The sequence below is a fragment of the Seriola lalandi genome, unplaced genomic scaffold, assembly GCF_002814215.2.
Source record: "Seriola lalandi dorsalis isolate HSWRI2012SDOR001 ecotype SW California unplaced genomic scaffold, Sedor1 jcf7180002049661, whole genome shotgun sequence".
Classification (NCBI taxonomy): Eukaryota; Metazoa; Chordata; class Actinopteri; order Carangiformes; family Carangidae; genus Seriola; species Seriola lalandi.
In genome coordinates this window covers 44,179-58,607 of record NW_019520214.1, presented here as the reverse complement: position 1 = coordinate 58,607, position 14,429 = coordinate 44,179, and the positions used below count along the sequence as shown (strand labels likewise).

General features: G+C 40.2%; 1 protein-coding gene across 3 annotated transcripts in view; it reads left to right on the top strand.

The window, feature by feature from the left end:
• The first annotated feature begins 2,074 nt into the window (after positions 1-2,074).
• lrp2b (low density lipoprotein receptor-related protein 2b) overlaps positions 2,075-14,429 on the top strand; it is a 38,270-nt gene continuing 25,915 nt past the window's right edge. For all 3 annotated transcript variants that reach the window (XM_023398581.2, XM_023398580.2, XM_023398579.2), the window contains exons 1-26: positions 2,075-2,294; positions 3,279-3,389; positions 3,574-3,696; positions 4,253-4,369; positions 4,539-4,649; positions 5,323-5,439; positions 5,606-5,722; positions 5,833-5,976; positions 6,799-6,915; positions 7,179-7,307; positions 7,553-7,722; positions 7,932-8,155; positions 8,474-8,680; positions 8,799-9,001; positions 9,153-9,293; positions 9,721-9,930; positions 10,083-10,275; positions 10,420-10,545; positions 10,670-10,800; positions 11,286-11,423; positions 11,717-11,995; positions 12,115-12,354; positions 12,460-12,582; positions 12,681-12,797; positions 13,097-13,474; positions 13,958-14,203. In XM_023398581.2, coding sequence (XP_023254349.1) covers positions 2,228-2,294; positions 3,279-3,389; positions 3,574-3,696; positions 4,253-4,369; positions 4,539-4,649; positions 5,323-5,439; positions 5,606-5,722; positions 5,833-5,976; positions 6,799-6,915; positions 7,179-7,307; positions 7,553-7,722; positions 7,932-8,155; positions 8,474-8,680; positions 8,799-9,001; positions 9,153-9,293; positions 9,721-9,930; positions 10,083-10,275; positions 10,420-10,545; positions 10,670-10,800; positions 11,286-11,423; positions 11,717-11,995; positions 12,115-12,354; positions 12,460-12,582; positions 12,681-12,797; positions 13,097-13,474; positions 13,958-14,203 — 4,279 coding nt within the window. In that variant the 5' untranslated portion in view covers positions 2,075-2,227. The remainder of the gene's footprint in view (positions 2,295-3,278; positions 3,390-3,573; positions 3,697-4,252; positions 4,370-4,538; positions 4,650-5,322; positions 5,440-5,605; positions 5,723-5,832; positions 5,977-6,798; positions 6,916-7,178; positions 7,308-7,552; positions 7,723-7,931; positions 8,156-8,473; positions 8,681-8,798; positions 9,002-9,152; positions 9,294-9,720; positions 9,931-10,082; positions 10,276-10,419; positions 10,546-10,669; positions 10,801-11,285; positions 11,424-11,716; positions 11,996-12,114; positions 12,355-12,459; positions 12,583-12,680; positions 12,798-13,096; positions 13,475-13,957; positions 14,204-14,429) is intronic.

Below are 14,429 nucleotides of genomic sequence, written 5' to 3'. Positions count from 1 at the left end.
TTATCAATGGGACGCAGTTAAACCCACGAAAATGACAGAAACGATAGTTACAACGGCTGCAAGTCAAGCTAGCTTTCAGAGACAATATCCCTAACCCTCCTGCCACCACGGGAGGGCAGTAAATGACATGATGAATGCAGACAGGCAAAAAATCCTTTATAGGACAGAAAGCTGTTGTGAGACCAGGTGTAAGAAGAGATATCGCTTCTTCTTCAGTATCGGTTTAATTGATTCATATCTAATGAATCTATGTTTAGCTTTAGCTGGGTAAGCATTGCTTGCCGTGACAGCACACCACTGCTACATAGCCAATGTTAGCATTAAAAGCTGTTTACTTATCGGTGTAGACGAAATGTTGAGAGTTCAGCATCAAACTTCATTCTTTTACGCGCCAAGAGCTATTTCCAGTTGTGGAAAACAACTCTCTTGTTTGGTGTCTGTTTCTGTCATTTCTTTTCTTCTACTTTAAGTTAGCATGCTAACCAGCTAGCACCGGCGCAGATGGACTGTCATTACCTTCTGATACCTTGTCACCGTAGCGTCCAGGTTGTCACAAAGAAGTGGGCTGCTCAGAGAGTTGAGCCGGTCTATCACAGGGCACAGATATATATTTGATTTACAAAATAATGGTTTGTAAATCGCTGAACTGTCCTCAAGTCTGCTGATGCGCTTTGGTGAGTAATTTTTTTTAGGTTAGGGACAAATATATCCTACATAACTGTTGATCTACAAATGTGTCTGTTCTAAAAAAAAATAGTACCTTAATATAATTTCTCATTAACATGCAACAGGTAACCAGTGGCTACATGCACAGCAGGTGTATCAGCCAGGAAAACACGATTTTAAGCTGCAGTGACTGGAAACACATGGTTGTAAGGAGCAGATCATCTGTGTTGCAGGAAGTTAACATCTGACTTGTTGAATTGCTGATGTGCTCCTTGCCAGAGCAGATGGTCCACACATTATTGAGCTGTAACTGTAGCTTCTCTACAATTTTCTTTCACTCTACTGAGGAGGATGAATGTGACAGGAAAGACTTTTCAACAGGGCTTTCACTCATCCAGCATTTGCCACTGGTAGATATTCATAAATCTTTAGTTTCATTTGTGCTGGAAGAACAGCGACCACCTGTTTTTTGTTGAAAAGCAATATTCAGTACTATAAACTAATTAAGCAATATTGGTGTTGCAAGGCCACACACTGTAAAATGCAATAAAGAAGCCAGTAGAAGCTGCCAGTCATCAGTTCAACTGATGATTGTAAATATGATAAAGTCTCAGTAATGCGGTAGTGATTTGATAATAAAATGCTGCACACATCACCTTTAATGGTGATCATTTTATTGTTCTGCTTAAAAAAGATGTAGACGTACGTATCGAAACCTTACCGATTTGTGTGAGTTAAATAAAGTAATTATAAAGATACCGACGTGGTTGTGCAAAAATACGTATGCCACATTTATATGAAAAATATAGTCAATGCACAATAAAAGAGGTACCTGTATAGTACAACCATGTACTAATTTACTGCTATGGACCACCCCTCACCCCCCCAAAAGTATCAATAATATTTATTGTAGGCATATTGTATTTGGTGTAATTCATTAAAAAGGTGTCACACTCGCCCATAATACCACATTCTTGCTGTATAGTACATATAGCTCTCTGTATGTGCCAGCTGTTCTTAAATGTGCTTCATAGAAGGGGAAGACCTGATGAGGGTGCTGGTGAAAAACAGAATTAGATCTGAAAAGAAAAACTCAGCCACAGTAGGGTTTTATTTTTATCAGGTTATTTAGTAAATACTGCAAGTCATTTGTGATGGAATGAACCGATATTTTATTTGTGGATAAATGAAATTAAAAAAGGCACTATGTTGTCTTTATTACCTCTGGTTTAAACCACAGAGTGATACTTTCCTCCCACACTGTTACACAAAAATGAGTAGTTACTCTTTCTTGCTGATGTAGACAACATGCCAACAGGTAAAAGTTAATCTTAGATGAAGTTTATGTAAAGGAGCAAGCCATAAAAAGCTGTATTACTCCATCTCACATTATTGGTCTGCTGGTTGCTCTGGGTCATACATCTCAATCCCAAAGGCACAGTCCTCCTCCAGCTCACTTGTCTTAACAGAGTCGGGGTGCAGATTTAGCATGAGTGTACACACTTTGTCAGACTAACACATGAACACAAGAAAACTGAGGAGGAAGGCTGAGAATTAAATTATGGGCTTTAGAGGTCTTCATCTTCTGTCTTTTCTTCTGCTGTCTCAAGGAATTCAACTTGCTCAAGGTATGTATATACTCTTGATTTCAAAGCAATGCGTTTTCTAGTAACCAATCTGTTAAAGTTTTAGGGGGATGCAAATAATGCAAGAAGAATATGTGTACTAGGTAATGATTAGTAATAATTAGTGGGATTTTGGGGTTTTTGCATCATCACAGTGCGATTTTGACCAAAATGTTGTGTTTAAATGGATTCAATCTTTGATCATTGCTGTAATGTATCAGATATTCACACTTAATGAGTAGTTTGACAAACACTGTGAAAGTTTCACATTAATAAAAAATCATGAATCATTAATAATTTATAATTCTAGCTGTTTTAAAACAATTCATTTTGACATTGAAACATATACACTGGCATGTGATGTTAAGATATTGTACAGTGAGTATAAGGTAACAGTTTATCTCCTAAACTGTATTGGCATTTTGAAGAAATCCTGAAATAATGCCAATGTTATTTAACTTTGTTTGGTAGCCCATGAAAAGTTTTATTTGGCTGTAAAAAATACAGAAAAAAAATCTGACGTTTTTTTTTTTATTTGGGGGGGGGTCCTTCACAAGGAAATCTAATTGTATTTTACTGAAATGTTATGGTTGCACATACGATACAAAGTACACATCTGTACGCTGATCAGACATCAATTATCTATTTCAAATGCTTGGCTGCATACTCCAAGGTCATAGGATAGTTTGTCCATTCATGGTGAAGAATTAACCATCCTTTAAAAGCCAAATCACATGTTTTTAGGTGCTACAGCTGTCATAAACATGGTAACTCATTTGTCAAGGAAACAGTAAAATTCTTTTCACTTAAGTGACGTGGCTATCAGACATTCACAAGTGCATTGTAACCATCATTGAAAGTACTTTAAACTATATTAAATGCACAAATGACCTCTCCTGCAGAGACTTTTACAGGACGAGGCCACGTTACTCCCATAAAAAGATGAAGGATGATAGACGTTTCTGCCTCCGTGTGTGTTTTCTGCAGGAAGCTGTAGCAGTGGTGAGTTTCAGTGCACCAGTGGACAATGCATTGACATAGCCTGGAGGTGTGATGGAACTAAAGACTGCACAGATGACTCAGATGAGCTGAACTGTCGTAAGTATTACAACCAGTCCCTGAAAACACAAACAGTACAAAGCGAAGCCATTATAAGAACCCAGTGTTTCCAGTGTGTTTGATATTGTAAATCCACCCCATAGACATGTATTAATTAATTAATAGAGCCAAAAGCACTATTATTTATGTGTAAACTATTCAGTTGTTTTGTTCTCTCTGGCAGCACCTCCATCATGCACCTCACAGGAATTTAAGTGTGTGACGAGTGGTGAATGCATTTCACTTGGATTTGTCTGCGATGGGGAGGAAGACTGCATTGATGGCTCAGATGAACAAAGAACCTGTGGTATGCAGACTGATTGTTTCCTTACTCACTGTAAGGACTAAAAAAACTGAAATGATGTGGCTGTTTTCTTTGGGATGATGTTGACTATTAACCCACATTGTGTGTGTGTTTTTTCTAAATATGTCCTGAAATGTAATTCAGAGAAGGGCATGTATGAGCATATTATTCAGAAGCTGAAGTATCATCACAGAGGACACAAAGCTGCCTGCTCATGTGCAGTAATGACGAGTAGAACCACTAGGTGGCTACATCACACCAGTATAAAGCTTGAGCCTGTCACTATGCATGGAGTTCAAATGACACTTACAATTCGTCTAATTTAAATAAAGCAAAACTGCAAACAACCACAAAGTAAACAACTGTCTCAAATTCTATGACATTTTTCTTCTTAGTCATTTAGGAGAAAACACATAAATATCAATAGTACCATTAACTAACATGTAAAATGTCTTGCACTCCTTAACTGAAATTGCCCAGTACCCAATTACAAGTTGTAATTGTCCTGCAACGTAGCATTTAGAAATAAATACACACTCACATGTTCTTGTTGGTTCAGGTGGACGAACATGCAGCTCAGACCAGTTCACATGCCACGAGGGCCAGTGTATCCCCAGCAAATACAGATGTGACCATGTGACGGACTGCATGGACAACTCTGATGAGAACAACTGCAGTAAGACTTTTACATCTACTGGGAACTGAGCGTGCTGTACTTTACAGTCCAGAAATCATTGTACTGATTCATAATGTCAGATCATTTTTAACTTGAGGGTTATTTGTTTAATTGGAACCATTTTATTGGCATTAAAGTAAGTTTGGGTTTTTTGGTTTTTTTTTTGCAGACTATCCACCATGCACTGAGAAGACATGTGCTAATGGGGCCTGTTATAACAACTCCCAGCACTGCAATGGGCTACAGGACTGCAGAGACGGCTCTGATGAATTCAACTGCAGTGAGTAGAAGAGACTCACAGCAAACCTCAGTTTGTCACTGGCAGTGACGGTTGTGGAGACACTGTAAACATTATTTTGTGCCAGATAAACTGCAGAAAAATAATCAATTACATTTACCTCTACTTGTACATGAAGATGATATGGTTGAAATGCATTTACTGTGCTAAACTGATCTATAGATCTCCAGATTCCTAAAGGACCTTTGTATCCAGCTCACAAAATTTCTAAAATATTCTAAAACATAAATAGATATTTTAAACCATTTTCCAAGTTTGAATCAACACCTCTAAAACAATTTCAACCAAACTGAACATTATAACCTCCATGAAAGGAGGATTTATTGCAGGACTGTTGTATTAAACCACATTAGGTAGATAAGGCTGTAGGTCTTGTTCTGCTCCTTTTCTTTGTGGTTAAGGTTAGCTGAGCTATTTGTTGTTTTTATGGTGGCAGGAATATTGTAGCTAAAAGCGCTGAAGCCTCAGTATCTGGTTCTTTTTTAAATTTCTTCTCGGTGATATTGGTGACGCAGGAATTTGAAGCTTGTTCTGCTGTTGCACAGGTTGTGGTTGCTTCAGTTTTAGTTAGAAGCTGTTATATTCCCAGTGAGGTTTTAATAGTAAACTGAATGTTTGTTCTGTTGTAAATGCAGTCACTGTGTTTTATTTTCAGCCTCTCAGCACTGTCCCATCCACCAGTATCAGTGTGCAAATGGCTACTGTATTCCACATTCCTTTGTATGTGACCACTGGGATGACTGTGGGGACAACAGTGATGAACAAGGCTGTGGTAAGGATGACACTGCATTGACACAAGCGTTTTAACAGAGGTGCAACTCAACAGTTTAGATATTATTGTGATATTCATATTAGATAGGCCCACAATTAAGTTGCAGTTCATGGCAAGATGGGTAAGACTAAATAAATGTGAGTTCTACTGTCTATTTATTCATTAGTGTACCAGAGCTGTAGCGGCAATGAGTTCACATGTTCCAGTGGTCATTGTATCCCTCAGCACTGGGTGTGCGACAAGTTCAATGACTGTGGGGACTACAGTGATGAAAAAGGATGTGGTGAGAAAACTTGTTCTTAAAATACCAAACTTTTTTTTTTACATTATTTGCATCATTCAAAAGGTAGCATGTGGAAATATTTCTAATCTAAGTGTTTCTGGGGTTTTTAGATAGTAACTCTCGAGACTGTTACCCTGGTGAGTGGGGATGCCCGGGCTCAACAGTGTGTATTCCAGTGGGCAAAGTGTGTGACGACAAACCCGACTGTCCTGGAGGAACAGATGAGACCAACTCCACTGCACAGAAAACCTGCAGTAAGTCACACCAGTGTAAATTCTTCATATGGATTTGAGAAATCTACACATACAAGTTCCACATTAAACCACAAAAAAACAGCTGCAATGCTGCTGTGTGTGCCAGTTTATACTTCTAATTATGTGACAATAGCCTGATCTGAAGAAACAAACTGAACTGAATACATATGGACTGCATTAAATGTTGTGAGATCTGGTCAAAATGTAGGATGCTTCACACTTGCATCACTTTCATAGGGCTATAAATGTAGGTGCAAGGGTTTAGGACATTATAGTGTATCATACTCATAAACCTTTCTCAGAAGTCAGCTATCTTTTGCCTTTTTAATCACTGCTCTCATCCCAGAGCCCAAGCCCCGAATTTATCAGCCAATACTGGCCTATCACAGATCTATTGGTACATAATGTGAAAAAAAGATGCATGGCTGTGATTCAGAATCAGATGGTGTCTCAAGGGTGAGTTGCCAACTAGTTTGTGAAATGCATTGCTGGAAAGTTAATAAACAATGACCCCATCATTTTCTCTTTCTGTAACTCCAACACAACCTTGACAACCATCATATCACTCATGCTTTTATATATATAGCTACATATACTGTGTACAATATAATGTACTGTATATGTCAGGCTCTACACACATCTGTTTTAACATGAACTTTTCTCTCTGATCATTTTCAGTTGATGATGCCTATAATGCTGGTCACGATTCTGATAATAAGGTTCTGGCAGACAGGCTGCCTAGACGATGATCACAAGTAGAAACATTAAATGACCTGACTGAGCTTTGACTATGATGTTGGTTTATTTCTTTTTTACACACAGGCCTGGATCAGTGCTCCACGTTGAGCTGTGAGTACCTCTGCCACCTGTCTCCTGAAGGTGGAGCTTGCTACTGCCCTGATGGTTTCATTGTAGCCAATGACAGTCGTTCCTGTGTAGGTAAGTGCCATATATCATATAATCTATGTTTGGTGGAAAAGCTTCTTAAACATTAAGTTTGTCCTCTCACTGGAAGTGATGAAAAGAGAAGAGCACTTGGTCAAATGGTCTCAGTCTTTTTTATTTTAGCTTTTACCATAAGTCAGCCTTGAATGGCTAAAATTACTGATTTAATTTCACGGTACTCTGGTCGCAAATTACTAGTAGTTATCCTCATCCTAATGCCTGAAACATATAAAATGGCTGCTTGTTTTATTGCCCAGACTATAATGACTGTCAGATCTGGGGGATCTGTGACCAGCTGTGTGAAGATCGTCCCGGGACACACCACTGTAGCTGTGCTGATGGATACTTCTTGGAGCAGGGTCATGTGTGTAAAGCCAATGTGTCAGGTACAGTGAGTCGCACATAACACAGTACTTCATACAATGCGTATGTGTTACTATGAACTGTGGGGTGTTTGAAAGATCATCATGACATAGTTAAGGAGACCTTATTTAAATATCACTCTGCAATCTCTGATATCTGACACGTAAGCATACAAAAACGTAAATGTCATTTTTTTTTTTTACAATTGTATCAAATATATAAGATAACTGTAACTTCACTGCTGAGGTTTGGTATTTGTGTTTTCCAGCTGGAATGCCACAGCTCATTTTCACAAACGGGGGTGAGGTGATGATGGCCGATATACATGGACGTTTTGTCAGAACTTTGGTGCCGTCCCAGGGGAAAGGTTACGCTGTTGGGGTAGCCTACAACTGGCACAGTGACACCGTCTTCTGGAGTGATACATACACCAAAAAGGTCAGTCTTGATTTCTTTTTCCTTCACATTTGTCATAGCTTCTTTATATGAATGCAAACACATGGTACTTGTCTACGTGAACTTCACCACTTTACACAGATCATCCACAACATTAAAACCAGTTGCTGGTTCTCAAGGGTGCTAAGGTAGCAGTTGAGTTAGGGAGAAAAAAAACCCATTCACCCCAAACCCTTTCTTTCTTTTGCCAGGTATATTCTACCAACTATAATGGGGATAACATTAAGGAGGTTCTGACTGCTGCAGTCCATAATGTCCAGAACCTCGCTGTGGACTGGGTCAACTTCAAACTCTATGTCTTAGAGGCAATGGTGGAGCGCATCGACATGTGCGAATTCGATGGAGGGAACCGGGTAACACTGGTAGCTGAAAACCTGCAGTCACCTCATGGCCTCGCCCTGGACCCGACAATGGGGTGGGTTTAAATGCTTTTTTTAATGCTATGTAACACAGTATGTAATTTATGTAAGTATGGATAGTAAAACTAATATTAGTATTCTTTTTTTTGGCATTTGTGGCAAGTTGCCATTATTATTTAAGTTCCTCAGCTAAAGCCACTTTATGATCAAATACAAAATAAATCAGAGGCAACACTACAACATTTCAAATGAATCCTGTTAAAGAACTCTATATTTCTATTATTCCTAGAGTTTTTACATCCGCTTGACCTTGCATCATGTAGCTTGGACTGTATAGCATGCATTCAAGCCTGTATTTTTTTGTTTGTTTGCAGCTATATGTTCTTCACAGACATGGGGATTTCCATTGAGCAAATGAAGCTTGAGCGTGCCTTCATGGATGGCAGTAATCGCTTCGAGCTGGTGAGGAACAGACTTGGCACTCCAACAGGAATTACCCTTGATATTGTCACTCAGAGGGTCTACTGGTCCGACAGCCACTTTGACACTGTGGAGACTGTCACATACAACGGTTTGGACAGGTAAAAGTTGTGCTGAAAATGTTATCAGTCATTGAATATTTTCTCAGTTGAAGGAAACACTGATGCATCTCTGTTGTGCTGTCTTTGATGGCCATTCTGTGGTGTCGCTCTTTCCCAGGAAAATAGTCCTCAATGGGGGAACCCAGGCTCCCCATCCCTTTGGAATGGCTGTGTTTGAAAACCACGTATTCTTCACTGACTGGACCAAGATGGGTGTGGTGAGAGCCAACCGGTTCAACGGCAGCAACCCAGCACTCATTTATCGTACCGCAAAGAGACCGGGACATGTTGTGGTCTCACATCCTGTCCTGCAACCTGTTGGTAAGGAAGTGCACGTTTAACCATCCTCCATTTAAAAAGAAATTTAGTGTCTTTTTGTTTTAAACTCCAAGATCTCCCAGTCTTACAAACTAATACTACACCCAGCTGAAAAATGACAGTGATTTCCTGTCACGTCTGTCCTGTCTTACAGTGATGAACCCTTGCGGCAGACACAACGGTGGCTGCCAGCACATTTGTGTCTTGAGTCACCGCTCTGACAATGAAGGTCTGGGCTTCCGCTGCAAGTGTCGCCATGGTTACGACCTGCAGCCTGATCGTCGGACCTGCTTTAGTGAGTTCCCTTTGATCGAGGGCAAAAAAAGATTTTTACAGTTGGGATGTTAAATAACATTTTACATGTTCTGCTTTCGGATCCTCTGACAATTCAATCAAACAGTGACAATTACAATTTTGATCACCCAATGCAATTTTATTGTATTTCATTAAAGATAGGTATTTTAAACAGCTGCTTAATCAAGTTGAAGCTATGATGTCTGGTGTCATGTACAGTTTGGCCTACAAATTAAGTCATGCATACCTTGTCATTACCAAAATTATTCTTAAAATTGTTATGACTTGTAAATTTGCATCACATTACTATAACATATATTTCCCTCTCATTTACTTACTAACAACAAAAACAGGCAGGAATTTATGATTAAATTGTTTAGAGAGTCTGATTATCTGTGAGTAACCACTGCCACTCACCCTCTAAACAGAGGTGAAGGACTACTTGTTGATGGCCACATCTCTTGGGGTGCGGGGAATCCCACTGAACTTGTCCCTCCAGGAGGACATCACCCTGCCCCTCACAGGACTCGGAACTTCTTTCTCTGGCTCTGCTGTTGAGTTTGACGGCAACGAGGAGGCCATTTTCTACAACGACAGGTCCAGAGGTCTTGTCTACAAGTCGAACCTCAATGGCACCGGTGAGTTTTTACTATTCATTCATGTAATGAAGAACTGCGTGTATTTCTTACACATAGGATATAATCATAACCTTATATTTTGTCTTTCAAAGCGCTGTTCAGAATCCTTTGTGTCACACCTCAGTGTATTGATTTTCTTTACGCGTTCTTAGTCCAGCAGATTTTGACAGGCTACAGAGTGGGAACAGTCGATGCCATGGCTTACGACTGGACTTCCAAGGTTTTATTTTGGACCACAAGCACCTACAAGTCAGTGGCGGCCTTCAGAGTCACAGACAAATCCAGGCGAGACATTGTAACTGGATTAAGAAACCCGAAGGGAATTGCAGTGCATCCTAGTGCCGGGTGAGTGCTCAAATGTATTGGTTGAATACAGTTGAATACATTCAGGTTCCATGATGAAGTTTTAATCCATAAAATGGCATCAAGGTTAAAAGTGATGACAATAAACAGATCTGTCCTCTTGTGTGTCTAATCAAATGCTGACAGCTACTTGTTCTGGTCTGACTGGTACCGTCCAGCGGTCATCATGAAAGGCTTCACTGATGGCAGCAATGCTGTTGCTTTGGTCAACACAACACTGGGGTGGCCATATGGGCTTACTGTGGACTATATGTAAGCATAGGGATGACATGCAGCATTATTAATGGATTTCTGTGAACAGTTCAAGGGATAAAATATTAGAATGTATTATACCTTTATACCCACTGATGAATTGCTCGTGATGGGCCTTTGACAGGATGGACAGGCTTTACTGGGTGGATTCCCTCTTGGACCAGATTGGTCACATTGGTATTGAAGGCCTTGACAGACAGACGTTTACCAACATCGGCCAGATCACTCAGCCGTACTCTTTGACCATTTATTCAGGTGGGTTTCTTAGCCTCTCCTCATGACTCCCACGTACTCAAGTGCACTTATATCACACATGCACATTATTCAAATTGTATATGATATGCAGGTTTATCTGCATCTTTGACACCTTAAAACCCAAATTTGATCATAAACCTCTAAAACGTACCTGAACTGTCTTATTTGTGAGAATATTTTCATTCAGACTAAAACAGTGGTGAACACAGGGTTTCATTGATGATATCATGATATCATTGTATCCTATCTAGAACCTCTTATTTCTTTCATATGGGAATGCTGTGCACACACACTTTTTGAAATGAGTTTATAGTATTTAGTATACGTTAATGTGCACATTCAACACAGGACACTAATGAAATTTAATAAGCCACTTAATGTGCATGTTCTAAAATGATTGTTAGCTCATGCTCATTTATTGTATTTTGTGAATGTGCATTAGTTTTTAGTACCTTTTATCTTAACCATTTATTTTTGTCATGTAGACTACTTGTATGTGTCTGATACACGGACCAGAGGGATATTCGAGATGAGGAAGAGGGATGGAGGAGGAAACATTATGATCAGACAAGGAGTCACTGGCATCATGAATGTTAAGGCCTACACAGCTGACCTTCACAGCAGTAAGTTCACACGGTGGAAGCCAGTGGAGTCGGCAAAATGTTTAACACTCCAGTCCTACAGTAACTGATGTAGAGTGGTAAGTAAAGGCAGTTTAGATAACTGTGTATATATACAGGACCAATGGGAGTTGACTGCTAGCAGGCGAGGAGCTAAAAGAGAATGATGATCCATATTGTATTCTCAAACCAGAATAAAAACTGACTGCAGGGCCAGGGCAATAGTTGAGCAGTGACTCAGCCAAATATGATAATCTCTAAACCCGCTGACTGCTTCTTCATCATCCTCCTGACAGCCTTCACCAGCCGGTGCAATATGGTGCCCAACGGGCGCTGCAGCCACTTCTGTTTCCCGACTCCCTCCTACAACCGAGTGTGTGGCTGTCCGTATGGCATGAAACTTCAAACCAATCAGAGGGACTGCATCAAGGATGATTCTGTTATCCCACCTGACAACATCTGTGGTGACAACGCATTTGAGTGTGATGAAGGACGTTGTAGGCCAAACTCCTACCGCTGTGATGGGATTGCTGATTGCATAGATAAGACAGATGAGACCAACTGCACAGATACAGGTGAATATACAGTACATACTATTTATATATATATTTAAATGTGTGTATTTGTGGAGTATTGGAAGGAAATTATGTATCAATTGTATTAATCAAACTGCCCCCTCATATGTCTTTACCAGGAGCAACCTGCTCTCCACGAGCGTTCACCTGCAACAACAAGCACTGCATCCTGTCCAGCTGGCGTTGTGATGGCATGGACGACTGTGGCGACGGTTCGGATGAAATGAACTGTCCCACTCGTGTCCCTACCACCTGCGCAGCCGGCTACTTTACCTGCGATAACAACAGGTGTATTACTACAACATGGTTGTGTGACGGTGACAATGACTGTGGTGATGGCTCTGATGAACACAACTGCAGTAAGTTTGAGTCTATCTGTCTGTCACATTGTCAGATTGTACCTCATGTAATGCTGCACATACAAATATCATACATATATCAACTGCCCTATCTGTGACCGGCAGATTCAACCATCACCACATGCCCACCTTCCTACTTCTTGTGTCCCGACCACCGCTGTATCTACAACTCCTACGTCTGTGATGGAGACCAGGACTGTCTGGATGGATCTGATGAGAAGAACTGTGGTAGGAATCACTGTAACTCAGAACACCTCCTTATTGAGCCACATAGATTCATTTTTGTGTTCCGCAATAGTTTCATGTTTATTTTTTGTCACTTTAAGAGTTTTCCTGCGAGTCCTATGAGTTTGCCTGTGCCAGCGGGGACCAGTGTGTCCATTCGAGATATCAGTGTGACGGAGTGTTTGACTGCAGGGACCATTCTGATGAACGAGACTGTCGTAAGCTTGCAACACTGACATAAGATAGATATTATAAAATGAATTATGCCAATTGTGTTCATTAGCAATGTAATTAGATTGATTGCCCTATTTCTGTCTGTCAGGTTTATTAATAATAATACATTTTATTTTCATTTTAATGTTGGTCATTGCAGTGAATCAATGAAAATGCAAATTATTACATATTACACCTCTGCCTTGATGCTCAGTGTCTCAGCTTTCTGTTGCTGAGTTACTGAAATTTCCCAGCGAGAGCCACTGCAGTTTCAGTCATTTTTGAATGTGTGTTGTCCCTACAGCCACTCGAGGTCCAGGCCTCTGCCACAATGATGAATTCCAGTGCCAGACCGATGGTTTCTGCATACCCGATGAGTGGGAGTGTGACGGCCATCCAGACTGTGAGGATGGATCCGATGAACACAACTCCTGCCCTCCTACCACCTGCAGACCCAACTATTTCCAGTGCACCAACAAGATGTGCATCCCGACAAGTTGGTTGTGTGATGGTGACAACGACTGCCGGGACATGAGTGATGAACAGAACTGCCCCACCCCTCCATTTACTTGTCCATCTGGACAGTGGCAGTGCCCCACTGACAAGGTGTGCATCGGCATGGACAAGGTGTGCAACGGCCAGAGGGACTGCCCCAATGGAGCAGATGAGTCACCTATCTGCAGTGAGTTTTATTTGGCAGAATAACAAAATAATGATATTTTGAAACTCTATCCATCTATATCTGTCCATTGCCGTCAGGTATTTGGAGCAGCTATTTATTAATATTCTTTCATATTAGAATATTCAACATTTTTAATTTCCAATACCTTTATTACTCTGAATAAATAATAGTACTGTTGATTAAGTAAAGACTCAGCAAATAATAATTTTAACATCATAATTTCAAAAACAAGACAATATCAGAGAAAAACATATCAAACTAATAAATGAATTTCCCCTAGGGGATAAATAAAGTATCTATCAATCTAAATACCACACTATGTTTTTAGGACATTACCACACACAGTGCGAGTAAATGTATAAAAAGAATTGTTGCAAAAAAAGACAAAAAAACATGGACAAAGCACCACTGAACTTAACTGACAGACATTACTACTAAAGTTAAATACTCACCACTAACTCACTGTTATGTCATTTCACAAAGACCAAGATGACTGTGCACTGAACAACGGGGGCTGCAGTCATGGCTGTGTCCAAGGACCTTTTGGGGCTCAGTGCACGTGTCCACCAGGATTGCAACTCAACGACTCCAAGACTTGTGAGGACATCAACGAGTGTCTGATCCCCGGTTTCTGCAGCCAGCAGTGCTACAACGAGAGAGGAAGCTTCAGGTGCTACTGCTCGGACGGTTACTTCCTAGAGCCTGATGGACGCACCTGCAAAGCTACAAGTAAGCAACAAGCATCACATTACAAATAAAACTGCAATTAAACAATACTGAATTGTTGTAATATATCGGGAAAATAGTGTTTTCAGTAATATTCTGGATGTTTATGAATAGATACATGTCCGTTTTTTGCTTTGTGATACAAAAGAAATAGTGTCAATGAATTGCTTGGCTCAAAAAAGCCTTAAAATGCAGCATATAGGAGATTAAAGTGAAGTATGAAATGTAA